Source organism: Lepisosteus oculatus, chromosome 2, assembly GCF_040954835.1.
Source record: "Lepisosteus oculatus isolate fLepOcu1 chromosome 2, fLepOcu1.hap2, whole genome shotgun sequence".
NCBI classification, from domain to species: Eukaryota; Metazoa; Chordata; class Actinopteri; order Semionotiformes; family Lepisosteidae; genus Lepisosteus; species Lepisosteus oculatus.
Window position 1 is genome coordinate 9,271,765 of NC_090697.1, and position 27,600 is coordinate 9,299,364.

The window sequence follows — 27,600 nt, forward strand, 5'->3', positions numbered from 1 at the left end:
ACTGCGTTACAAGAATTGCGTATTTTTGCTCTGGAATTAGTGCAGATAAATCAGACACAACCTCGAGCTTTAAGGATTGTTCTACACTGACTGACTGAAACGCACAGAACCTCTGTAATCTCAAACAGTAAAAGGGACCTGATTCAAATACACGGCATGAAAGGTTTATTCATAATGTATAATACTGTACCAGAGGAGAAAGCACGGAAGAACTTTATCCTGGGATTTTTTTTTGCTACTCTTGCATCGATCACAGTCGCAAAATGACATTTTATCACACAGATGTATTCCTTAAACGCTTTAGCGACAAGCTGAATGGCGGATTGCCAGCGCCCGAGGCGAATAAGGAATTGCACAATGTGCCATAAACTGGTAACTTCATAAAGCGCAAAGATGCATTATTGCTTTGGCGCTCTGCATAAGAAAAAACATAAGAGTCAAATAAAGTCTGTGTGAGAGACAATAAGAAATTTGCATGCACTCTATTACTAAATTTATCTTAAGAAAATAAATTGTTGTAGAACACATTAAACACACAAACCTAAAGTGTTTTTAGCGCGATTAACTCTCAGTTTCCCCAATACCACCCATAGGAACATCGCGCGTCCGCTCTGCGATTAACAGACGTCATCACGCACGTTACGTGTTTGGGATTTAGAAGCTTCCTGGTTTTATTTAGTCGCTGCTGCTTTTCCTTGATGGGGGGGTAGAATTTAAAGGTTAAAGGAGTATCGTTATTGATATAATTTTTCATCGTAACGAACTACATACATGTAGTTTAGGGCGCCGGTGTTTCACCGATCGCAGCCTCTCGTCCTCGTAATTCTTCTCTCCGGGTTTCTGTGTTGGTGGTGCAGCGAAACGGGATATTAGCCATGATGGCGTCTAGCTATAACGCAAAGGAGGAAGACGGTCACCACTCCGGGGCCTCCGGGCCTGGCGGCGGTGGGGCTATCAAGAGCAAGAAGCCGGACAACACAGCCTTCAAACAGCAAAGGCTGCCCGCTTGGCAGCCCATCCTCACCGCGGGCACGGTGCTGCCCGCTTTCTTCGTCATTGGTCTCATCTTCATCCCCATCGGCATCGGGCTCTTCGTCACTTCGAACAACATCAAAGAATTCGAGGTACGGCGGTGTTGGCATGAGCACAGTATTAAGGGGTAACTGCGTGGTGTCTTGGGGGTACTGCGAATCACCTGTAGCGGTTTCGGGGCTGCAGGTCTCTGAATGATACACTACAGCCTGCGGTTCTGTGTACACTCGGATATCAACACATTATCGTCTCGGCACCAGTCTTCTACAGTGTTATTCAGTAATGAACTTTTATTACTGTATATAACTCAGTATTTTTTTGCATTCGCCCAACCTCGATGTAGTGATTTTTTTTGTTAGGTATGATGAAGGGTGTGAAAACGTATTTCTGCGTCTCTGGTGTGTTGAAATGCACTAGCACTCAATGTTGCAACGTTCATGGCCATACTCTAAACACTGTTGATTCTTCAGAATTAAGCGCCGAAGTGTGTTCAGTATAGGGACATCAGTTTTGCTCTTTCAGTATGACCGGTGTATATTTAGTGCAGTTTGCACTCTGATGTATTGCCACGGTAGTTTTCGTGAGGTTAAGTAAATATTTGATCTTAACATAGAAGGCATATGCAAAGGTAATTGAATTTCTGTTGGCTCATTCGTCCGTGTAAAAGAATGCCATTATGTTCAATCCGAGAATGCCGAGAATGCCATTATGTTCAGTGCCTTCCTTGCATTTAAAATAGTTAAAGCAGGTACAGTATTTGGTTTGCAGGCATGTGTAGACTTTAGGCATACGGTTTATGCTGTGGGTTACAGTAACAAAACAAGTTCTGTATGTCTTTCAGCTCTGCAGAAGAATGAACGTGGAGCTGTGTGTATTACTGCACTCTGATTGTCTTCTCTTAAAGGCATACTTTAGAAGTGTAATTTCAAATCCTTTTGTCCATTTAATCTCTTCATTATTGTGAACAATGCTAAAATATTGTTATACTGATCTTATTGTAAGTGATTACAGCTGGTTTTGTTCCATATTGAATTCTTGCAAGTACGTAAACCAGTTTCTTGTCTCTTAAGAGCTGATTGATTATCCCCTAGTAATAGCTGTGCCTTCTATATTCCAGATTGATTACACTGGCATTGACATGTCTAGTCCCTGCTTCAACTGTTCTCAGACGTACAGCTGGAACAGCACAAAGCCTTGTATGTGCTCTGTCCCTTTTACACTGGACCAGCCCTTTGAGGTAAGACCGAAGTGATGTGTAAGTTTTAGAGTAACTGTAACTTCATCCATTACACTTAGTCCAGTACAGAGTCATGTTGAGCCAGAGCCTGCGCTGGCAGACGAGATATGAAGTCTGAAAGACCCTGGATGGGACAATTATAATATTATGAGATGCAAACTAATATCCACCCACATCAAATCAAAGTTTATTTATCAAATGCACAACAATAATTGCTGGCAATGAAATATTTCAAGAATCACAAAAATCACAAAATTAAGGTTACAAAAATAAGGTTACCTGATAATAGATAATAATGTACTAGTAACGGAATAAACCTCAATATGAATAGAGCTGCTATGTGTCCATGGTGTATGCAATATATTATGTCCAGGTAGTGCAGTATGCTGAACTGTGCCAATATTCAAACTTATGTCTATAAGTGTTTGTCGGTCATATCTAATCACCGAGCAAACAGTATGTGCAGTTAGCAGTACGAAAAACAAAACAAATAAGAAATAGACAAGGATGAATGGGAGCTCGCAGGACGGCAGCCTTCCCTGTCGGCGCCATTTTACAGATCTTTTCCATCCATTTTCTAACCGCTGTGTCCGGTTCGGTGTCGTGGGGGAGCAAGGTGGGATACACTCTGGATGGGACACCAGTCAATGGCAGGCAGACATAGACACATGCTCACACCAGGCCCAAGTATGTGTTTGAACTGTAGGAGGAAACTGGAGCACCCAGAGAAAACCTGTAACATACATGTGGGGAACATGCAAACTCCACACAGATCTTGTCGAACCCAAGCTCCAGCAGTGCAAGGCAACAGTGCTAACTGCTGAACTGCTGTGTCACCCTTAAATTGGTATATTTTTTGAGAAATAACTAATTTCTCCTTAGGGAATTCCTGTGCATGAGCACTGAGAGAATAATTACTAGTAGTTGGCTGGAATATGTGTAAAACGTATGTCCTGTCAGAATATGTATTGGCTTACATTTAGTGATTAAATGTCAATTGTTCGGACAGCATCTGAGGTGCCTTTTCAGATGAGCTTCCAGATTCTCATCTGCTTGCGCTGCTATTAACCATGCTCACAATGTCCAAAGCCCAGCAGCACTCATGAATCAGAGTTATTTCTCAATGAATAATTCATGCAATGGAATTTTAGGTCTGGAAGTGATGCGCACAAGATCCACCTGAGACACAAATGGATGACTTTTGTTTGATTCATGAAAAACATTCACCTTTGAATTTTACATTGGTTGAAATTAACCCAGTCGTGTAATTATTAGCTGTATGTGAAAATAGTGCATTCTAGGAGCCCAAAAGTTTTCTTTCTTTTCAGTTTTTCATTCTGTCTTAATGCAGAGTATTTTTATTGGAAACCCAGTCACAGTGAGATTAATGAGTCAAGCCTGCTGGAAGATGCATCATCTGTGACAGCTTTTAATTATACATAAGCTTGGTACTTTTTAATATTTATGTGTTTGCTAAACCCAAATACCGCAAGAAGCATTTACTTTTTAAATGTTAATTGTTTTATTTATGCTACCTTTGATACCTGTTAATTGCTTTCTGGGTGCAGAGGAGGTGATAATCAGTTAACTCTCCATTGTGTATGTTAATTGACTGCAAACTTTAAACCACCTCAAATCACTTGCATGTCTCTCACTGTGACTAAGTGTATCTAGCCTTGAAAATAAAAAGTGGGGAATGTTTAACACAAGAAAAGTTTATTAACGAGGTTGTTAAGCCTATCTCAGACGCCTATCTCAGATGGTCATTAGTAGCTTGTTCTGTAAATTGTCTAAATCCTCATTTTCTGACAACATGTTATCAAGTTTTTGTGCCTCCCAGCTGTTATATTAGTAATTAAAGCTAAATACATGTTATAAATGATTAAGCTCTAACATGCTTTGGGTAGTTAAACAGGTCAAAACTACTAAATCGACACAAGTTCTTTAGATTAAAGGATGTTTTATTACAGTGTTTTGTGGATTGCTAAACTGAAAGACGGTCATTGTAAATCTATTTAGATACACAGCGTCTGATATCTTTAAATCTAATGCAGATGTTACAGACTAGGGATGGTCAGGACAAGAGAGTGCAAAATCAGATAATCAAATCTGAGTAGTAGGTCTAATCTGGTCACGTGAGTTCTCTGATACAGCTCTGGTAATAATTCAGAGGTAACCATGAGCAGACAAATATTTATCGGCCACACTGAATAACAAACACAAAACATACAGCCTAACTAAAACATTAAAGGTTTCACTATATGTAAATCAGCATGTCTCAGAGACCTATGTTCTATAGACCCAGAAACACAAAGCTAGCCCTTTAGTCTGACATCCTACGTAACAGTTTGACTGGCCAGCAGGAGTGATGAAACGTGTGTCCCGAATAAGAGTATGACCCAGCACTAAATCTGCCGTCCTACAACATGGATGGCCCCAAATTAAGGGGACTCTGTCTTCCCATTCAAACAATGTTTCACCATAACTAGAAGAGATCATCTTTAGCCTGGGTATCCACAATAAAGAAATTCAGAATTTTAAAAATAAATAGGACAGTAAGCTGTCTGAAAACAGGCTTTGCATTACTTAGCCAGTAGCTGGTGTCCAAGACTGATGAGAACAAGGTCCTCACCTTGTTTAGAGGAAGAGGAGGCTGATAGTGTTTTTCTCTCTGCCTCTCTCTCTACCCCCTCTTCCACTATCTCCCCCGTACTTTCTCCCCTGACGTTTTATCCTGTTAATTTGGAGTAAACCAGAAAAATCCCTTTGATCAAATACGTTTCTGAAGGCTCAGTTGAAGCCGGTTAAACTGGAATTCTTTCTTTTTATGGCAGCTTAACTCGTAACGCAGATTTTGAGTTTCTAAAGATTTTTATGCTATCTTCAATGTGTAAATGTATCACAAGACTTTAATTTCAGTTGAATGGTGATGTAAGCCCAGAGCGATTAAATACAACGTTCAGCCTTGTTTTCTGCATTGAGTGTTGCTATTCTTAAAGCCAGCCTTGTGTATTGGAAAATGCTTTACCTTGGGCAGGCATTAGAGTGAGCAAATGAGGCTGGATTTAGGGAGCTTTGACATACAAATGAAGGATTGTTTCGAATAGGAAATTAATTCATGATTTTTGAAGTGATATTTGAGGAACCATCCCTGCATTGTTTGACAACAATCTTAAAAAAAAAAACCTTAACATTTTGAAAACCGACGCAACTAGGCTCACCCAAGACGTGCTGATTTTACATCCAATCCTGGACCGCTTCAGTCACTTGAAATGTAAACAAAAAAAACAATGCAAAAGGAATTTTTAAATAAGGTTTGTTAAAATGAATGTGTGCAAATATTACAGAAACAGTTCTTAAGATATGATTTTAATAAATAATAAGGATTGGTATAAAAAATTGAAAATGATACAGATTTGTTTTAGAACATGTGGAGGGAACAGAGCACCACATTCATTTAAGGATATTTGAGACAACATCTCCCTGAACAGCAGTGGAGAAAAGTTATATTACTCTTGGGAACTATAAATGTTGGTTGAGATCCTTGGAGCCTGGATGGGCCGAATGACCTCTTCCTGTGTGGTAACCCTTCTCTATAAACTCTTCAGCTGAAGCAGGGGATATTGTAGGACGTTGGGGTGTGATCTCACATAGCCCACCGACTTGGCTGGGTAAATCTGGCTGGGTAAATCTGTCTGTTGTATACCCTCGTGTGCAGCGAGACTCCACTTGTTGAAATCTGCTTCCCTCCAGAGCAATGTCTTCATGTACTACGGGCTTTCCAACTTCTACCAGAATCACAGGCGGTATGTGAAATCGAGAGATGACAGCCAGCTGAACGGTGACAAATCCTCGCTGACGGTAAGCGATGGCCATGAATCGGAATATTGCAGTTTCAAAGAGGCTTTTCAAAGGTAGGGGGGTAGTCCCCGGTGCCCTTGGAAAAACACGACCGCCAGTAAGCTAGAAACAAAACCTATATACTGTGTATGTAGAATTTGGTCATTTTTGACTTGCAGTTTTTTCAGAGTAATGCAGCATTGTATGCATATTCAGTTTCGCAGGTTTAATTACTGATTGAGAAATAAAGAGCAACTTTGTTGTCTTAATTTATGGACATATGTAAACAAAATATGCAAACATTTAAGTAGTTCATGTACACTTTCAGTATAATATTAAATAATCAATTAATGATCCTGACAAGTAAGGGACCTACAAATATTTAATATTAATTTTGTCTTGTGTGACAATTTTAAATGATTTATAAATGTTGGTTCTCTCTTGTTTGCTCCTGTTTTTCAAATGTATGTTTTTCATAATGTCTTTAAAATTAGATCTTTCAGTTTGTTGTGTCTGTGCTAGAGGTCACAATGTGGTTTGTTCCTTTTGGGAAGAGAAATTGCATTAAGTGCCTGAAATGACAGACACGTGTTTCTTCTTGTAAATGTTAAAATTATATGTTCAATTATTTGCGAAGCTCAACAACAAAGTAAATGTATTTCATATTGTATATGTGTATTTAATGCCTTTAAGCCATTGTATTGTTGCAATTTGACATAATTTAGACATGGCAAAGGTGATTAACAGTTTTTTTTTATACCTGAAGATCTAATATTTTCTGATTAAAGTTCCATATTGTTCTGCTTATGGAGCAAACGGAGGATACAGTTAGTCCAATTTCGATGTTCCAGAGGATTCACTACCACAGCGTCCCAACTATGTGACAATGATAATGCAAATAAGCTCTGTGGCTTTTGATGGAAAGTTTGAAGTTCTTTTTGTTTCAAATCTTTGAAAGCAAGGTTTTATACATTCAAAGTATAACCATTCAGTCAGTGTGCTTCAGCTTTCTGTAACAGAAGGTAAAACAAAATGAACATAGAACAAAAAGAAATACAAATAAACGCTTACTTTACTGGACACCATTTCACTGCAATTAGGCATTAGGTATGTTTTTTCCTAATAATTTAAATGTAAAAAATGATTCATTGCAATAGAAATCTCTTAAGAGTAGATGTAGACTTTTCTTCTTTTTAGTTTATATGCGTTACTTTTACAGAACCCCAGCAAGGAATGTGAACCGTACCGCGTGAATGAAGACAAGCCCATTGCCCCCTGTGGTGCTATTGCCAACAGCCTGTTTAATGGTAATATCTTTTTATACAGAGCATAGAAAAACACTGTCCCATGACAGGAGGGCTATATTCTATATTATATATAATAGCCTGTATCTTACAGCAGCATTTGATGGAGTGTACATATCCTCACGGTCAAAAATATAAAGTTGAATTTTTTTTTCTCCTTTTCTCGCCTCTCCAAGACACCTTGGAATTATTTTACAACAACCCCAATGGCAGCTTAACCCCTATTGACCTGTCCAAGAAGGGGATTGCCTGGTGGACAGACAAGAATGTGAAATTTAGAAACCCGGGTGGATCAAACTCTAACCTGACTGCGGTGTTCCAAGGTACAGTACGTGATCTGTAACCCTCAAATAGGCTTCAGAAGCCGCTCCAAGGAAATTGTGGACATCTCATCTGCCACCTTTTCCTCTTTTTTTTTTTTTCCCGGCTCAGGTACTGCGAAGCCTGTGAACTGGCGCAAGCCGGTCTACGAGCTCGACAGTGACCCGGACAACAACGGTTTCATCAATGAAGACTTCATAGTGTGGATGCGCACTGCAGCCCTGCCGACATTCCGCAAACTGTACCGCATAATCGAGAAGAAGAACAACCTGATTCCCACTCTGCCTAGAGGCAACTACACCTTAAGGGTCACCTACAGTATCCTTTCATCCACAGGTCGTTTTTTTTTTTAAAGAAAAAAGGTTGAGTTTTCTTAGTTGTGTTTTCCTGAAAAATAATCCAACTGCATTGTCGTTTTTTTTTGGTACTAGAAATACTCCCATGTGATGCAAGGTAAGTAGCTCATCTGTTTGAAAAAAAAAAAACGAGTTTTACTGATGCAGTTCATGTTTAATAGCCTCTCACCATGCACAGTGCCTGCGGATTAATTCCCGCTGAAGAAATGAGACTCTTGAGATTTCTTTTAAAATACTACAGAGTTGGTCAGGAATGCAGAAAGCGTCTTTGGTGGTGGAAACCTAGCTGTTGCAGGCTGTCCTTGTGGTAAAGTTTGTGATTTAGAGCATTGTTTCCACTGCAGAACAAGACGTGCAACATTGCTTGCTTGCATAGAGAATTGGAAGTAATTAGTGGTATTTGAGTTATAGGAAGTGTTAGGTGACAATTTTACACCTTCCATGATCCAAAGGAAACTTATTTAAAACATGTAAATGTTTTAATTTGGGATATTTGATGAGAATGATATTCACTTCACCTGGAATTTTATCCCTTAAATAAATAAGATTCATACAGCCTTTCCTTTGAAAACAATAGTCTGAAACTTTCTATTATATTAAGGAAAGGAAATCCCAGAACAGAGTCTGCAAACATTCAAGTTAAATCTGTATACATTAATTAAGCGCACAGATTTAAGGCATTCAGATTTTTAGGAATAAACAGGCTATAAACAAATTAGATTATCATCATAACCTTTTTTTTCTTCTCCAGTACTTTCCTATACATTTTTTTTGCTAGAAAATGTTTAAACTGTTTCTCTGTTGCCATTAGAATCAGAGCTACCATTAATCAATTGTATAAATTTTGATTTTAAATGTACTTTAGGTAGGATAGGATAATTTAAGAAACTAAATCTGCTTAATACTTTTTATGTAAAGATTTAAAGTCACAAGGTACCATGGTTGATTAGTCTCAAGGGTGAGTGTATATATATTATTTTGAAGTTTTTTAGGATTGTGTCTCGGATGGTTCTTTAAATCCCATGCTCTAGTTGTACTGTGTGTCTCCTTTATTCCTTTACACCATGCCTTCAGACTACCCTGTGCGCAGTTTTGAAGGCCACAAGCGAATGATCCTGAGTACCATCTCCTGGATGGGAGGAAAGAACCCATTTTTGGGCATTGCCTACATCACTGTGGGCTCTGTCTGCTTTTTCCTGGGTGTTGTTCTGCTGATAATACACCACAAATATGGAAATCGCAATAACAGTGCCGACATTCCCAACTAAGCCTGCTGAGGAACGTACTGTGCATGCGCGGTCCAGTTTGGACCACTAGCTAATAAAATGTAAAAGCACTGGTTATCCTTAACGGCGTCTGTCTTTTTGATACACTTGTGTATTTTATGTATAGAGGTGGACCACTATGTTTTCAGCAAATGATAGGAAAATACCAGAAAAGATAGTCCTTTAATGAATTTAAAATATTTAAAAGCTGTTTATTCTTTAACTTTCTTACAAAAAAAATGCCTGTTCTATCCTTCCTTGGTTTCATGGAAACAGCATGGGAATCTTCTGAAAGCGATGGTCCGTCTCTATTGATAAAACTATTCAGAAAATACATTGGCGAAAGATGCAGAATTTAAGCCGACTTTATACTGAATTAAAGCAATGCTTCCAATATCCAGTCCTGGGGCCCATACACCTGCTGTTAATTGTTCCAGCCCAACTCTCACTTATACAATTGAACCCTAAATGAATGGACTGAATAACAGGACTCATTTGAAGTGTTTTGATTGTTTTCAGGTGTTGCGTATGCTGGAGGCTGTCTTTTAACTCTTGTTTCATAAGTAACTTGAAATTCCAGACTTTTGAGTAGAAAACCAAAGTTGAAAATAATTTAAAGAAGCAACTTAATTTAAGCTAAGTAATTCAGTTTTAATTTAATTTAAGTAAATCAATTTAGCTGGAATGAAAATGGGCAGGTTTGTGGACCTCAAAGACCAGGATTGGGAACCTCTCCATTAAAGAATATGGCTGTTAATGTTTCTAAACATGAATTTAAAAACATTCCCGCTGATTTGGCATGTTCTTTGCTGGGTGAATGTACTACTCTGATTTATTTATTTTGTTATTTTTTACCTCAGAGGCCAGTTATTATGGGCTTTGCTGTGAATCGCACCAAAATGTAATGACGTCTTATTCCATTTCATTTTGAGTTGATGTGTTACAAGTCCATAGTGATGGCAACAACCAGAATTTGTAACTTTTTTAAATACTGTCTAGTCAGTTTTAAGATACATGTTCTGTTTTCTGTAAAGAACAGAGTGTCCTTTTTCTAAGTTATAGTATGCCTGGGAAAATGTTGTGACTTTATCATGTATGAAGAGAGCACCTTGAAATGTACTGCTTAATGTGTTAATTGAAAATTAGGAATTTTAAAATAAACGTTATTGGAAGTATGTCACCTGTTAAGTCAAGATGAATACATTTGAAATTACTTTGAAAATTAAATTAGACAATTTACACCTCTTCTCCCAATATGGCACTACCCTGCAAATTCACAACATTCACCAAATAACTTGCACTTTACGGTTGCGGTTGACATTTTATTATGTACAATATCTTCTTTTAAAAATAAATGTGTTTTCTTTGGCCTGTATAATTGTTGGTTTTGGATTTTGTAAAGAAGATTTTGTCCTGAAGAATTTATCGGTCACCAGTGAATGGAAAATAAATGTGGAAAACTGCTGTTCTAGCCTTGTCTTTTAGGAAAGGTCATGGCATTAACATAATATGAAATTAGTTATCTATGGCACACAGAGATGCATAATATGAGAATAACATGTTTTATATAGAGTGAGTAAAGTTAAAATGGAAGTAACATGTTTGTGATAAACAAATCTGATGATATTCACCATTTAAATTTTTGTAAGCAGAATATATTCAGTTAAGAATTTCATTGTTTTAAACATGCAATAATAGCTGGTTCAGGGAATTAAGAGGGAGACAAACTAAAACATTATATTAAAATGCAAATTCCAATTTCATATATAATTTAATTTTTGATGAAGTGTAAAAGCCCTCATATTCACCCTTCAAGGGGTGGATGTGTATGTTTAACGTGGAACATTAACTTTCCTAGAAAGAGTAGAAAGCTTTAGAGGTAGAAAACTGCTGAAACAGTTGTTGGGCGATGTGATTTGTAATTCTTTTCAATTAGCATTAAGAAATACAGAAATCAAGATTTTTTTCAAAGAGACTTGGCATCCATTCCTTAAATACTTTGTGGAATACTGGTATAGGTTATTAGGAGGAATAAATGAGATCAAATACTGGACTTCATCCAAAAGGTATTTCCTTAATAAAATTATACAATTGCTGTTAAAATTTTAACAGCTATTTGAAAAGACTTTATATTAATCATAACTTAGTTCTACATTCTCTTTTTGGAAACAGACTTGTTCAGTATAATCGAAAAAATTCTGGTAAAATAGAACTACTTTTATGTTAAGAGAACATAAATACTATTACTGCCTCCACAGTAATAATAGACTGTTTAGTTTGACAATTGGATAACCATTTGAGATTTTTTTACGATTAATAAGAGCCCAATCATTGGTTCTCCTTTTTAGATATTTTTCTCTTTGTTCATTCAACATGTTAAAATAATATTCAGCTCCTTATTTACAGACGCTTCCTAGCTGCCACTTCCGGCGAGGTCACTGTGACCTGGAAGAGATCACTGTGCGCAGTGGTTTATGGGATACTGCAGGAAATAGTTTGTTCCTTGATGCCCTTGTACTTTTACACAGTAAGGAAGAAACTGTGAAATCAGTCAAGATGTTCAGAGCCTTCCTGGTAAATACGGGTTGTTTCTTATGTTCTACTGGCTTATGAAGAAAGTAGATAGAAATTGTGTGTTTGTTAAAATGTGCAGTTGTCACTTGTTCATTTTTATAGGTTTTATCTTAGTGTGAGGTTAGCGGTCACAGTGCGCTAAATGGATTAGGCCGGTTTTTAGCATTATGCATGTTTGTTTTCAGCACAGAATTGTAGCAAATTTTAAAATAACTTATAACAAAAGAGAGAGAAAAGGACCTGACTTTGGAAACAGAGCCGAGGTAGATGTCATTTTGTTGATTGCAGAGAAAAGTTGTGTAGCCAAATTAAAGAGGAGGCGCAGCTCTTGTGATAAAATAAATTCTGGCTTTCCTAGTTGGGTAGACGGGTGATGGTTGCCAGGCTGGGGACTAGTATTTGTGGAAAACTTTGCTTCAGAGAAGCGTTTTTACCTTTTATTTGTGGAAATGTCTGCGTTGCCGTTAACATGATTTCGTAAAATCAACAGGATTTGATTAGGTATTTGATTTTAAAAACCGGCAGTTCTAGACGAAATTCAGTCGAGCTGGTTGTGAGTGGATTCTGACTTTACTGACGGTTGATGTGTTTGTGACCCAGGGTCTCCGTCAGCTCTCGCAGCGGACGCTCAGCACCACGGCCCGCAGGCAGGTCCAAAATAAGGTTCCGGAGAAGCAGAAGATCTTCCAGGTGAGGAGCAGGAAATCCCCCTGCATAACAGGAAAAAAAAACCCAACCCGACAACAGATGACTCCTACGTCAACAGAAAAGCTCAAGTGTACAAACACAACTCATTGACACATTTAAACGAATAGTAAGACAGTCTATGAAGGAAGGTGTTCGAATTTGTTTTTTTGAGTGTTGGATTGGCTTTATGTCTGCACCAGAAGACGGTGTTCTCATCCAAGAAGTTGGAAAACGTCTACCATCATGTCAGCTGGAAGCATCGTTAAAGGCAGTTACTGGAATGCACTAAAACCATTCTAGTTTGCAACGATCTGCAGCTAAACGTTGTTCCGTTTGCATGATTGCAGAGGCCATGGGGATTTTGACCTGGACTCAATGGGAAAACCACTTTCCCATAAAAAACAAATAGTTTAACCAGAATTTCACACCCATGAGCAAAGGAGCTCTTCATAATTGAAAACGTCTACTGGCTCAGGTTATTTTTAGTACATGACAGACGTGATGAGCTATGAAGAAAATCTTTAAATATTTTTTAAATACTTTAACCATATAATTCTGTTCACTGCAACTTTGAGGTGTATTACTAATATTTTACTTGTACAGCCTTGTGCAGTCATAAGTCACAATGGAATAACTGTAACGGCTCTATGATGATGCTCTACGCAATGGTAAAAACCAGCATTTATGTGCTACATTCATAATGGTGATCAGTGGTACTAGAGTCGTGGTACAGTTGGGGGAAAAAACTACAAAGAAGTAAAACATAAGTCAGAAGGTCAGCTTAGCGACCAAAACATCTGATCTACTATGTTATGAACAAAAAAAGATGTACGGTTTTAATTTTCTTAAATTGTGTTGCACAATTTTTTTTTTTATTCTAGGCATGCATATTGGAAAGGTTGCCATTTGTTTTAATTGCTGATAACAATGAACTTCTTTATCTCTCCAGTTGATTTCGGTTTCGTTTTCATGCTTAAACTGAGAGCTGTGTAAGTTTCTGCCTTTCAGAAACTGCTGGAACAGCCTTTGGCTCCCTGTTCATCATAATTTGATTTTCTAGGTATTTACTCAACTTCAGGTAACATTCCCTTGCAATCGTGTGCCTTTGGCTTCTTCACAGCTTTTGTCTCCATCTCAACCTGATGCTGGTGCCTGCCCGGACTCGCCTTTCCTTCAGATTCCTTCTTTGAATATTGTCATTTCTGCATTGCGTCTTAAATCTCAAAGCTGACGGATGTCCTTTAAAAATGAAAATAACTTTCTGATTGTAAGGTGTAGTTTTATGATTGTGTTTTTAAGTGCTCATGGATGTAAGCAACTTGTGCCTGTCAATTGTGGCAACCTTAGTCTCTCCACAAGCGGTTTGGGTGATTATGAAGGACAGCCTGACACTTGACTGTTGGATGCTTACCCAAGTACACCTAGCTCTATCTATTGAACAGGAGTTTAGTTTGGAAAGTGACCTGCCTAAACCTTTCATGTTGCACTAATAGCTGAAGTCAGAAAGCGTAGATATTAGTGATGCTGTCTTGTACAACAGTACATTAAAATCATAACTCATAAGCAATACACTGGTACACCATTGTAGTGCCTCTTTAATAGAATATCCTCCATCCTATATGGGAGGATGATTTAAAATGTAGAGTCTAATGCGTAAAGGCTATCCTATTTTTAAGTCATTTTTGTATTGGTTACATAACCAGTAAAGCTGTATATACAGGTATACAAAAAAGGGAAATGCCAATGTAAAGTGACTGAATACGGTGATTGACCATCTAGTTTTGCCAGTACAGCTTGTATTTGCCTTGGCATGGAGTCTGCCAGTGTCTAGAATTCTGCGGGAAGGAAGCAGAATGATATCATGCAGCTCCAGCCATTGTGAATTCACATGTGTTCTGCCACTCATGCTCTTGGTATATGGTGTGGGATGATTCTTCTGATCTGATCACATTTCTTCACTGCTCAGTAGTCCATTGCCTGTGCTCTCTACATCACGGGACTCAAAGTCACTAAGTCTCCTGTTTAAGCCATGATACTTAAATGTAACCGAGCCTGTCCAGCATTTTTATATGTGAGCCTAATCATGCTGGAATGCTGTTTGCGTAACATGTGAGCCACACCTAAGTGGAAGCTCTCAATCCTTCCTTCATTTACCATGTTATCTATATTTTGACCACTGCCTCTAGCATTTAAAGGTATTTTTTTTGTTAAAGAATCAGAGAATGTTCATATTTTTTAACTGTTTCTGTTAATTGGAATTGGTGCAGTGTATTGGCGGTATATATCTGTGTCAATGAGTGAGGTCAGTTTTTGCATTAAAGTTAAGTTTGCAATTCATTCCTAGGTTTTTATTCTTCTGTAGGCTGACAGATAAGTATTTCTGACAGATTGTTGTGGTTCAGTTCTGGACTGGCTTTTACGCATGTGGTGTGAAAGCAGACTAATGCTCTATTAGTGCAATTAAATTGAGGCTTTTGCTAATTCTTCTGTTTAGGTCTGTTAATTCTTAAAACATTACAGAACATACAGAGTTCATTGATATATTTAGTTTTGCTTCCTGAATAATTTTTCCAGGTAAGAAATATATTATTGCTTAGCTTCTGTTTTCCAGTGTCTCATATTAAATGGGTTAAGCAGGCAATTACTTCAAATACTACAGATCATAGCACGATTTAAAAAATGATCTAGAAGAGAATAAGAGCTGCGTTTTTATATACTTTGTAATAAAATCACGGTATAAGAAGATGTGGGTTTTTACAAAAAAACAGCGATACCACACTTAGTGTTATGGGCTGCATACTGATTAAGAAAGGTGCGTGGGCAACCATCTTGGTTTTTGCAGTGATTCTGCCTGGTACCGAGTTGCTTGGCTACCCAATCTTTCGACACAAGCAGTTTCAAAAGGAGCAAATCAATAAAACTAGTTTAGGCCTCCGCTACTTTGACTCTGTTTCTCAATGAATCCATGAAAAAATGAAAATATTGACGCAGCTACCTACTTGAACTAGTTCTAGTTGTTAACTATTCCCCCACATAAAATCATGAATTTGTGACTTAAATATTCAAGAAAAAGGGAAATGGTTTGACCTGTTGTATACTTGAGGGCTAGTGTTAGTTCTGTGATACTTTAATACAGGATTTAAGGACCTGCTATTGGCATTGTGTTTCTCTAATCCATTCAGTGCTTATAGCTCTGTAGCAAGCATCAGCTGGTGTGACAAAAACACTGCATGCATATGGTGTACATAAATGTCCATAATTGTCAAATTCTACATTTTTTCTTAGTTTGCACATACATTTTATGAAGCATGTTAAGAATCAATTGGACCTACACTAGAAGACAATCTATATTATTAAAGTAAAATGAAAAAGCTTACTTAGTCTAAATGTTATTTTTTTGTATTATGTACTATAATACTGTATTTGGTTATGCCCCCACAATATGCATGTATAACAAAGAAATGTGGTTCTAAAGGTGCTTTCGAGTGTGTTAATGGTTTTGGTGTAATTGTATTAAGAGTATAGATTGTAGCATGTGAGTTGACTTGTACTGCATCTGTGTTACAGGAAGACAATGGGATTCCAGTGTACTTGAAAGGAGGGGCAGGAGACACTGTTCTGTACAAGTGTACAATGGCCCTTACTGTTCTAGGTAAGTGACAGTGAAAAGACTTAGAAATTTAAGAAGTTGCATTATTGTATCTGAGTGTATCATTCCTAAGTATTAAAACTGCACAGACTATACCATGCTCCTTTTGAGTTATATCATCAGCATTCGTGTCACTTGTATCCTGGCATAATACTGTATGAGAGAAGTGTTGCTAGTCACACAAAGAACCTAATAGTGCAGCCTCTGGACTCATGGATCCAATTTAAGAGAAACGTCTGGAACAATTCCCCCTGTGTCTGTAATGATGTAATTGGCCTGTGGTAGAAATGAAAAACGAACACTGCTGTGATCCTTCCTTTTGAGTCATAATTAAAAGTTACAGTCCACATGTGTAGTTTTCCAAGTGCTTTTGAATCATTTCTTAAATATATATCCCAACTAGAAAACTGCAAGCAGTTGCAAGAGCTTCCCAGTAAGAGCCTACCCATGAAAGTGTGGCAAAAAAAAAAATCTTAAAAGATTCATCAACAGTTTCTGAAAAAGAGCAGCTAGACGTATGGGCTATGTCATGCCAAGGAGGTGATGACACGTTGTGGGTGTGAAAGGTCTTACTGCAACTTGAAGTGCAAGTCTGAACAGGTTTTAATTTTTTAAAATGTGCCAAATTTCACATCAGTCAGAGTGGCAGATCACACAACAGCCCCAGTTTGAAGATTGTAAACAAAATGGTGGTGAGGCAGGTGTCTTTGTAGAAGCAGGAATCCCATTTTAAAATGAGTGAAATTGTATTGTCACTCGACTTTGATACTTGCCGTGTTATGGAATTAATTGAACGGCAAAAAGTGCGTGTCTACTAGAAAACAAAATTGCAGTCAAAAGCCAATCTGATTTGTACAATAAATCTAGGTTTCCATGTGCTGTAACTACATTGGTGCGACACGGATGTCTGCCAAATCTGGAGTCAGCCAAACAAGTTTTGAAGATGAGCAGTCCGTGTTATGTTTTCAAACAGGTGATGATCCATTGTGGGCAAATAACATATTGCTGCACCATACGAGGTGCCAGCTTGAAGCAGGTCTGGGTATAAAGAAATGTCTGTGTCCAATTTGTAAAAACTAAGGCAGCTATTGTAGTTTCTGCTAAAACACCATTTTGACTTACCTTAATTGCTTTATCGCTTGACTGCCTCGTGTGGTGTTAACTGTCCGAAGCTCGCTTTAAAAAGTGGTTTTAGCGGTTATGTTTAGTTATGTGGCTGATGACTTGGTGTGGTGTGTTTAAACATTAAGTATCATCGTTAACTCCTGGATTTGGATTTTTGCTGTTCTTAATGTCTCTAAAGTTACCTTTGCTTAGTGTATAGAAGAGTGTGGTAAAATTATGCTTTTAAGAAATGTATGTGTTCAGTTATTTGCTACTAATTTATTTTTAAAAGGAATATTTTTAGTGGTTTGGTTAGTGTTAAATGCATCACATATCCCCCATTGACCCAAAATTTATTTAGCAATGCAGTAAAATATTTAGTGCCTTGCTATATAAATGGAAAACCCTTCATGTTCCATTGTATAAAAATCCAGTTGTAACCTTGACAGGATAGAGTGATTCCAGCTGGAATGTTGTTCTTTCTTGGCACTAGTGGTTGGGCTAATTTTATTTTTTATTGTATTCGTATTTTTCCACCCTATTGTTTTTCATTTCAGGAACAGGTTTCGTGGTATATGAACTGGTCAGTGCAGCATTGCCCAAGAAGAAGAAGTGATTCCCTTCATTGAAGATCCAGATGTATAACTTTCAAATGACTTGGTCCAATTGTAAAAATTCCATGTTATCTTCAGGGAGCTGATTTGTCCTTGTCATAATGGGCTTTTTCATGTGTAATGGGATCAATATTTATTAATTGTACTGTATCAACTGCAAACAATAAAGGCAGTACCCCTTAAACTTTTAATTGTGGCTTATTCTTCAGCTGCAGATAAGCATAGTGAACAGCAGTATAAAAAGCAACCTTTGTAGTAACTTGTGGCAGTTCTTAAGTTCTTCACCCCTTTGTGCTTTCTGAAGACGCAAATGACGTTGTCCCAGTCTTCCCTATTCAACATTCGAAAATATACACACTGTACAATGATCTGAAAAAGACAATGCATCCATCCTCTATGATTAACATGGGAAAAAAAAGCCAGGAAAACAATGGAATGAGACTGTAAAACTCTAGAACTGAATAGGACTGATTAGGGAGGAAAAAGTGAATTTAAGTTTCTTAACAAGATCCTAAAGCAAACTAAACATTTTATGAGGTTTCTTAGAATTGTAGTGACATCTGGAAGCAACATAAACAAAGAGGAACAAATGTTATTCGTGATGTGGCAGGCTATTAACACAATTAATTTTTAACAGCTGCTGCTTTCTGTACATCAGATTGCTCTTACATCAGACCATTACAATGCATGAGGGTTAACACCGGCTTCCATTTTGCATGGCAGTCACTCACTTGATGGGTGTTCTCTGAGGGCCACCTACTGCTGTTTTTACTCCAGTGTTATAAACTGGATGGGAAGGCTGCCCCTTTTAATGTCAGTCCAGTTCTAACATAAGATCACCAATGAAACGCAAACCCGAAAACGCGAGTGGAAAGTGAGGAAAAATGTATTTAAAATGGAGAACCGGAGGCAATATTTTACACACTGGTCGGGGACGTCTGAAACAAGCCACCCAGCCATGTTGTTAAAGCCAGCACTCTGGCTCCCTGCATGAAATAGCTGGATGATATTCTATGATCAGTCATCTACTACCAACCAAGATGGGCTGAATGTAACTTTTCTCCTATACTAATTGTTGGCTCTTGTTTTCTAGCTACAAAACTCCCTTTCACCCATAATTCCTTCTAAGCAATCGCTGCATCCAAATATAATATTCAGCAATGCGTTTTGGCTGATTTCTACAAGTTCTTCAATTTTTCAAAGGTGTTATTTTGTTTACACCCGTTCGCATGTGAGGACATTGGTTTATTACATCAAAAACGTTTGTTAGCACCTAACAGCAAAATAGGACAAAGATACCGGAGGCTAAATTTGATTTTTAAGAATGAAATGTTAGCCAGACAAGGTCACCAGTGAGTGATCAACGTCACCTGACAGCTGCAGTATGTTCTGGTTAAAAATAAGGCAAAACAATCAGCAGTTTAATGGGGATATGACCTGAAGAGCATCATTCCCTGTTTTGTGAGTCGTAGATTTTTGGGATCTTGATTAGCAAAACAATTGGGTTCAGAAGAGGAATCATGTGATCACAAATAATAGTCTTCAAGCCCCACCTTTAGAGTGTAAAAAAGGAAAACAGACCTGATTTATGCTGGTGTATTTCAAAATGTACCTAAACGGTTTCACCTAAGATATTTTGTTGGAGGAGGACTGCAGATAACTCCTGCATTGAGTGCATTGAAGGCTTGAACACTGCAGAATAAACACATGAGAAAAACATTTTCTAATATCTTTGTAAGTATAGACAGTAGAGGCCTGATTCAGGGCTTAAGTGGAAGAAAACAGTTCATGACCATGCTGAGTTCAAAGAGTATGGAATATTCTAAAGATTTACAATGAGTGAGTCAAGTGAGAGCACAACATGCCATTACATTCTATATACAGGGGTATAGTTTTAAATTAAATACATGACCTTGCAGATATCTTTTCTGTATTGTTTCTTTTGATGTCATGTAAACCAGTTTTCTATCACTGATATTGCAGTTAAAAGGTTTTGGGAAATCTCCAAGTAGATAAGACCAAGACAGCTCTGGGATATGTCTGGTCCAATGTCAGGAAGCAGTTTCATTTGATTGTTGGTTTCCTAAATTGATGACATTTATAGTTTTATAATATTCATGTATTAAATGTTACATTGTAGGGTCTAATGTATATATAGTTGCTGCAGCTCTCTTTAGTTTAGTAATATGCCGTTAATTTTTTCTCGTTAAGTCACGTCATGGTTTATCAAAACATTTAAGACAATTGCCAAAGGCTCAATGTGTAACGTAATAGAGCATGCAATGTTAACGACGGCACTGGCTTTGAGCGCTTTGAACGTGGAATACAACAATAAAATCAGGGATACATATTTCCAGGGAAAGTTGAAGCATTGTGAATATAATTTCCAGGACTGGCAATCCTGCAAAAAAAAAAAAATGACAAAGTCCAATAAAGTTTTGATTTAAAGAAATCCTGGAAAAAGTAACGGAAAACCATGACAAAACTGGAAATATGGTAATAGAGCTATGATCAAGGATGCAATATGCTAATACAGATGGTATTTATATTAATATTAAGAAAGCCTTATAACCAAGCTTGTGTCCACATACGATCATTTGGTACTTATTTTACGTCTAGCAAACAGGTTTGATAGGGTAAATTGTTGGTGCTGGGACTGTACTGTTCTCTTTGCAGCAATTTATTTTAGAACAAGAGAAACAAATACATTTCTGTACATTTAAATATAACTCTTGTGGTTACAAGGAACAAACTTCCAAGCTGTGCTGTAGATACTGGTTGATGATGATCTGTAAAGCACTATCGTGATAGTATATCTGGAGAACTAGCAGCCAGACAAACTGGATTATCTGAAACATTACATATGTTCTTAATTTTTTTTAAACAATGTGTTTCTCAGTTCAAAGACGTACACAGGCAATATAATTTGGGTTATGTCCTCAACGAAACGGTCAATAAAAACAAAAACTGGCACAGTCTGATAAGCATGGGATGATGAGAGCATGTAGTGATGAATACACATTTCTAACTAAAACTACACAAGTATCTTAAGGGTTTTGGGGTCCATCCCTTACATTCAAATATTTTTCATGTTTATTGGAATGAGATGCAAGATCAGAATAGGCTTATTTGCTTCTTTTGTTTTGTATTGTACAGTCTTTTAGAGAAGGAATCTTGGGTCACTACAAAAAACGATGTCTTCTAATTGAAATAATTATACAATGAAGTAGCTAACATCAGAGGAGGAAAGGGCTCTGCGGTCCTTTATTAGAGACGCTGTCTATCCCTGGTCTACTTCAAAGATTTAAGGGTATTAAACTGGGATGCTGTGTTGATGACTTTGTTCACAGTTTGTTTCTCCACACAGTTGCTGATGCCCACGGAACTCCCTGTCACTGCAGGATGATCCAGTCTTGTTTTGTTACAGTCAATCATATACCAAACGATTCAGTTAATTATAATTCAATTCAGGTCAATCAATTGGCAATCAATACCAAAGTAAGACCTCACGCTTTTGCCATACAACTCTGAGACTCATGTGTAGCAACCACGAGAAACAGGTTACTTCATAACATGATCCTTGTATGAGATAGGCCCGTAATGGATGAAATTTTAGACCCATGAGCTAATCTCAAATTACAAATCCTGTAGCTGATAATCGAAAATCTGGAGTAGTTAAACAGTAGTTAGGGAGGAGGCCAGATTGTAATCTTGCACTTCTGCTCTCATATGTATAAATATTTGACATTCAGTTAGGAAGTACATCAGCATGCATATAAATATTTTGCCTGCTGAGCAACCCCTGTGCCAACATCTTTTCTAGCTCATTCTTCTCCACTCCATCTTCACCCTTGCAGCTGCCTCCCTGGTTCATTCCTTGAAGGGAGGGGGTTGGGATCTGTCAGCCTTGACCTTATGGCCATGGTAGGTCAGTGTCTCTCAGCCAGGCAAGTTAGAATCAAACATAAAATATTACTGTACGTAGGCAATTACTTTGTATTGGTTATCTTGCGACATTAATTAGAATGTGACTGCAGCCAGAGGGCGCTCCTACTCTGTCCTGTCCCTAGTTTCCTGTGCTTTGCTGTCCTTGCGGTATCTCTCTCTCTGGGGCTATATATTTCTGGGTACCTGATTCACTTTCGCTCAGCATTGACGTCCGGATGTCCTGAGTCCTGCCTGGCTCCAGGTTGCCCCACGTCCTCTGCCTGAAGGCATAGGTTTCTATACGACTCCTGAACAGCTGAGCCGTGGCTTACCCCCGACCTGCCGCTACGCATAGGGTCTTTTTCCGCTCTCCTGCCAATCCACGGTTCATCCCTTCCGACATCCGTGACAATTATTGGTTCAGCTTGCCCTTTTTGAGAAATACCAAAATGTTTTTTGTTCTCCTTTGGAATGATAAAAATACCAAAAAACACAGCGGTGGGTTTCATGTTGCAGCGGCCACTGATTCCTAAGTCTTTCAGAAACGCCAGCTACACCTGTGTTAAAAAAGTAACAGACTCAAATGTAATTTTCCCAAGACCCATTCAAGGAGTGTCATAAAAAAATTGGCTGGAGAACTGTTTTAAGGCTTAAAATATGCACAGAAAAAATGATTGGGTTTTCTGCTAGTTATGACCATGAAATAAGGAATCCCTGAAACCGAGAATCAAATGTAATGAGCTCAACATACCTAAAATGTATTCAATAGCCACTTGGCATTGCTTCAGAGCATCTTCTCATGCTGCGAATGAGGTTGTCCAACAAGCAGGAAATTCCACTCTTGCTCAAGGCCACATCTGAGCTCATGAAAGTTTCTTGGATGTGATTGATAACTGGAAGCCCAGGCATGCCTGATGGGATGCAGATACAGTAGTCTTTCCGAGCGCTCCATATAGGCAGGTAATAATCCAGCAGAAGAGCGCTTATCTGACACACGTTTCCGTCCATTGCAATTGTGTGGAGTTCAGAAACGTTCAAGAGGAAGGTTAGACCCTGATCTCACAGACTCCTGCTCACCTCCGTATGTAAATCTCGAACCCAGATCTTCCCTCCGTGTACCTCTTTCGCGTTCAGCCGTCTCCTCCGTCCCTCTTTTCAGGGGATTGGCTCCCTCATCACCCCTGCGTCTGTCACGAATGTCGGATGGGATGAACCGTGGAATGACCCTATGCGTAGCGGCGAGACGGGGGTTAGCCCGGGCTCAGCTGTTCAGGGAATACCGTATAGAAACCTATGCCCTCAGGTAGCGGATGTGGGGCGACCTGGTGCTAGGCTGGTTTCAGGACATCCGAACGTCAATGCTGAGCGAAGGCAAATGAAAGACCCGGAAATATATAGCCCCAGAGAGAGACAGAAACACCGGAAGGACAGCAAAGCACCGGAAACAAGAGACAGGACAGAGTAGGAGCGCCCTCTGGCTGCAGAGGGCGTGACAGCGTCGCACTAACCGAGCCGGATTCCCCATCGTTCGCTCCCCCGCCCCTTCGAGCAGGCCTGTCCTCACGGCCGGGCCGCCACTCCCGCAGCTGGGCGAGCCGCGCCACACAGTCACGCAGTTTTAACCTCTTTCATCTTCGCCATTAGAATCAGGGCGGCAGCGCCTCTGGGAAGATGAAGATGTGCCCTGTTCTGCTTAGGCTGTTGTAGCTTGCTCTTTGCCATCTGCCCACTCCATCTTGTCCAGGTTTCTGTGGCGCGCCCTGTCTTCTCTCTTCTTCTCTTTAACTCTCGCTATTGCATTACTGGCTTGCTGTCGGTGGATGCATTTGATTCAAACCCCTGTTTTTCACCTGTCGTTACCTCAGCCGGCAACTGCTTCCAATCTCTGATCTCTCCTTACAACCTCCTGCCCTGTCAACTGCTCTTCTGCCAGATTTTCTGCCGGAGAACGAACTATTGAATTTCATCAGAGCCACTTGGGGCTGAACCATATTCTGGGCCCTTGACCAAGGGTTACCTGTTTAGGCGGTGCCTGTGATCCTTCAATAACTCTTAAACAATCAATAATTGGCCTAATTGTTTTTAATTCCCAAGCTGGTAATGTAGCTTGCTAATTTGCACTCATTTACCATAAACATCAAAAGTACTGTACAGACCGACATTATGTTTGCATTACTGCTGTGTACCCTTACACTGATTTAGTTTGAACTTTTTAATTTTGTTTGGCTGGCACTTGTGTTGCTCTTCAGCTTTGTTTTAGCTTCATTATCATTGTATAAATATGATGTACTTTCAATAGCTAACTTGCTGTATGTAGTAAGGTACTACATATGCCGTACTTACACTTAATATAAAGCTTTTACAGTACAGTGTAAGTTGTGCTGGATAAAGGCATCTGTTTTGTAAATAATATAAATCATTAATAGTCTCCTGGCCATTACTTCTGAAGCCTTTTCCTCTGTACGACAGCTCTAATGGCCCTGTTCCAAGATGTTTGATAGTCTATTTTATTATATCTAGTTCCCTGTTACCCCAGGGAGCTGATAGGTTTTGAATAGGAATGTGTCGAACTGTAGAGAATAGTATAAGCATTTTACCACTTATACCACTAGAGGGCAGTGTTTACCCGGCAATCGTATAATATATACATATGCGGGTAATAATTTAGCCACTGCACCCTACAGAAAAGAGAAAAAGATGCGTTTCTAAAAAAAAGAGCCATGATGTTCTAGCTATTTTTCGTTGTTGGTAACTTACTGATCGAAAGCTCTCATTGAATAATTTCTAGACGGATATAAGAGAGCCAGTTTCAACAACAGGACTAGATAATTTTTGCTCCAGGCATCCACAATCCTTGGTGTAAAAAAAACTGCCCACTACCTTTATTCTAAATTCACTGCTCATTAATCTCTGCTTAGGCCCTCAGGTCTAGTTTCACCGCTGAACCGGAAGTAAACTTCAGCAGTAATCTGATTTTCCAGCTTGAATAAATGCAAACTTTGAGACTTATACCGGACAGACTTGATGGGCAGAATGGCCTCTGCTTGTTTTAAACCACTCTTATGTTCTTGTGACACACACAAAACATTCACGTTTGAATAATAAAAGTCTGGAAGGCCAGGGAGCAGGCTTCTGTGCACACAAATTTTTGATGACTTAAGTCACCACCAGTGTGATGAGTGCACCCCTGCTGGGATTTGATAGCAGTAGTTCTTGGGCTACAAGCACAGCTTCCTGGACAGGAGATAATGTGCCATGACCATGGCAGAATTCAATCCCATCTAGCTTTCAGAGGCAGTTGACTTCAAGATTAAGATCAATTTATTGGCCGTATACAATTTCCTGTATTAGGAATTTATCTTTTCACATACCCCAGCTTGCTCTCCATGAGACACACAGACGGGGAGAGAAGCTTGAGGTCAGAGCTCAGGGTCAGCCATTTATACGGCGCCCCTGGAGCAGTTGGGGTTAAGGGCCTTGCTCAGGGGCCCAACAGTCTAGGATTACTCTGCCGGCTGCGGGATACGAACCGGCAACCTCCCAGCCACAGGCGCAGATATTTGTGACCTTACATGATCTGTTGTGTTGATATTCTCACTTTTGGCTTCCTGAGTTCTGGAAGAATCACAGAAAGTGCAAGTCAAACCATCAAATTCATGATCGAAATAGTAAATTAGAAAACAGAAATGTCAGTGAGAAGTTTGCTTTGCATCAAGCTTAGTTTTACTTGCGCAACATTTGAAAGACTGGTATTGTCGTCTTTGATGACACACTTTATGGTTCAAAGTTATTCTCTTGTTTTTCCTACAGTATGTTGGCTGTAAAAGTGTCATGCTCTGCTAATAACCACGGACAGTTATATTCTGTTGATATCTGTGCATAATAACGTTTTAGCCTTTTTGATCATATGGAAATGAAAACGGGATTTACCCAAAGGTAGACCTTTCTTCTTCATATGCAGCTGAATGGAAGCTGACTTGAACTACAAAACAGAAGTAAAGAAGAGATTGTGTTTCCTGAGGGTCGATAATGTTCCAAGGTCTGTTATTACACTGTTACCCAATTTCATGCTCATTCTAGGACTTCTACCCCTCTACCCCTTAAAAATCAGGGTTTACTTAACTCCTACTAGACTTTGGTTAATTTTTAAAATAACAAAAGATTGAATAACTGCAACAATAATAATTAATCTTATGATTTTGGCTTTGTAGAGTAAATAAATGAGATTTAGAAGGGTCTAATTGTTCAATTTATCAAAATAAATGTTCCTCAGAGAATGTTCATACACTGGCTTTCTGACACATGCCATCAAGAAGAATGCTTTCTTCAGAACAAGCACACTTAAGATTGTGAGAGCCTTTGAAATCAGGCCAATAGATCTCACTTTTACATTATATCAGCTGGTTTGTACTATATGTACTATCCACCTCTGTTAGTTTGTTATTCTGTTCGGTATATTGGATAATCTAATAAATGATTTTTTGTAACACGTCTAAGATATAAGTATTTAAACTTTCAGTTTAATATCTGTAATTTTTTGATGACTTAAAGAGTAGATGAACAGTTGTCTGGAATTGTGTACAGTATGTAGCTTATGGTGTTACAAGATGTAGCTTAAATACTCGGTTTTGAGCACAGAGGCATCACGCAGTAGTCTATAGGAGATTGTAATTAAACAGATGGTTCTCGTTAAATCTATAACACACTTCAATCAAAATGAAATATGGGCTTAAATACCTCTCAATCGATTTAGTAAAACACAGTAAATTAAGGGGGATATCGTTTCTGCTTCTTTAATTGTGTTCCTAAACGAAATAGTATTGGGTTGTTTAAGATTTTCCATTGTTCCATGTTAAAAAAATCGCCCTCAACAGTTGCCAGCAAAAAAACAAGCTCTCTCATGGTTTCCAAACGCAGATGCTATCATTCGAGTATTTACAGAAGACCTGTGGCACAAAACCCTGGGATGACCATCATGCCAAAGGAATGCAAAAAGTATGCAGAAGTTTCCAAAAGTATATCCCCACTTTTGCGATATTTCATATATCAAAACCATGGCAAGATTCCACGCTAGCTGGATTTCGTAATAGCTTACGATAGTAAAATGAGAGTTGGGAACAGCCCCCTATTAAGTAGCAGATCTGGGAGAGATTCTTCCCACTTGGAAAGAGGCTTCCTTACTGGGACATTTGTAGCAGGAGCTCCAAACTACCGGCAGCACGAACTAGCCGACCACCACATCATCTGCATCAGGGGCATCTCCAGGCACGAAACTTCTCTTTTACATTTTGCCCCCTTTTTAAATTCTCCAGGTTTGCATTTTCCTTATTTTTAAGAAATATTCTAATACCAAGCGTTAGTACTTTATTTTTTTGCTGTTTAAAATTTAATCCTCAGTGGTGTGAAGCGCGAAAAAGCTCAATTTTGCAGCCTGCTGGTTCTGTCAGTGAATTGGTTAGTCAGTCTTGAGTCTGCAAGTCTATGGAAAGGCTGGAGGTCTTTTGTTGGAACTATGACCCAATATATTTCTATTTACGCTGTATTACAAAAAAAATACATGTTATAATATATCAATCGATAAAATATCGAATTCGGAGACTTTTATCAACAGATTTGACTTTTTTCATCCATTGGAGATTCGTGATACTTTATTCACGTAGTTGTGAAAATCTGACAGGTGAATGTCTGGT

General features: G+C 38.6%; 3 protein-coding genes across 5 annotated transcripts in view; all 3 read left to right on the forward strand.

Annotated features, from left to right (window-relative positions):
- Window positions 1-632: 632 nt before the first annotated feature.
- Window positions 633-10,819, forward strand: LOC102690986 (cell cycle control protein 50A). The gene is made up of 7 exons (XM_006626139.3): window positions 633-1,124; window positions 2,150-2,269; window positions 6,023-6,130; window positions 7,329-7,416; window positions 7,590-7,736; window positions 7,846-8,052; window positions 9,165-10,819. The coding sequence occupies exons 1-7, from the start codon at window positions 876-878 to the stop codon at window positions 9,356-9,358; spliced, it is 1,113 nt and encodes a 370-aa protein (XP_006626202.1). The 5' UTR covers window positions 633-875; the 3' UTR covers window positions 9,359-10,819.
- A 1,000-nt stretch (window positions 10,820-11,819) lies between these two features.
- On the forward strand, window positions 11,820-18,174 carry cox7a2b (cytochrome c oxidase subunit 7A2b). The gene is made up of 4 exons (XM_006626140.3): window positions 11,820-11,929; window positions 12,530-12,619; window positions 16,184-16,268; window positions 17,927-18,174. The coding sequence occupies exons 1-4, from the start codon at window positions 11,912-11,914 to the stop codon at window positions 17,983-17,985; spliced, it is 252 nt and encodes an 83-aa protein (XP_006626203.1). The 5' UTR covers window positions 11,820-11,911; the 3' UTR covers window positions 17,986-18,174.
- Window positions 18,175-27,066: 8,892 nt separating this feature from the next.
- The window catches only part of col12a1b (collagen, type XII, alpha 1b), a 93,123-nt gene continuing 92,589 nt past the window's right edge, over window positions 27,067-27,600 (forward strand). For 2 of the 3 annotated variants that reach the window (XM_069196705.1, XM_069196715.1), the window contains exon 1: window positions 27,067-27,222. The gene's annotated coding sequence lies outside the window, so the exon portion shown is untranslated. The remainder of the gene's footprint in view (window positions 27,223-27,600) is intronic. The other variant, XM_069196706.1, reaches the window with a different exon arrangement.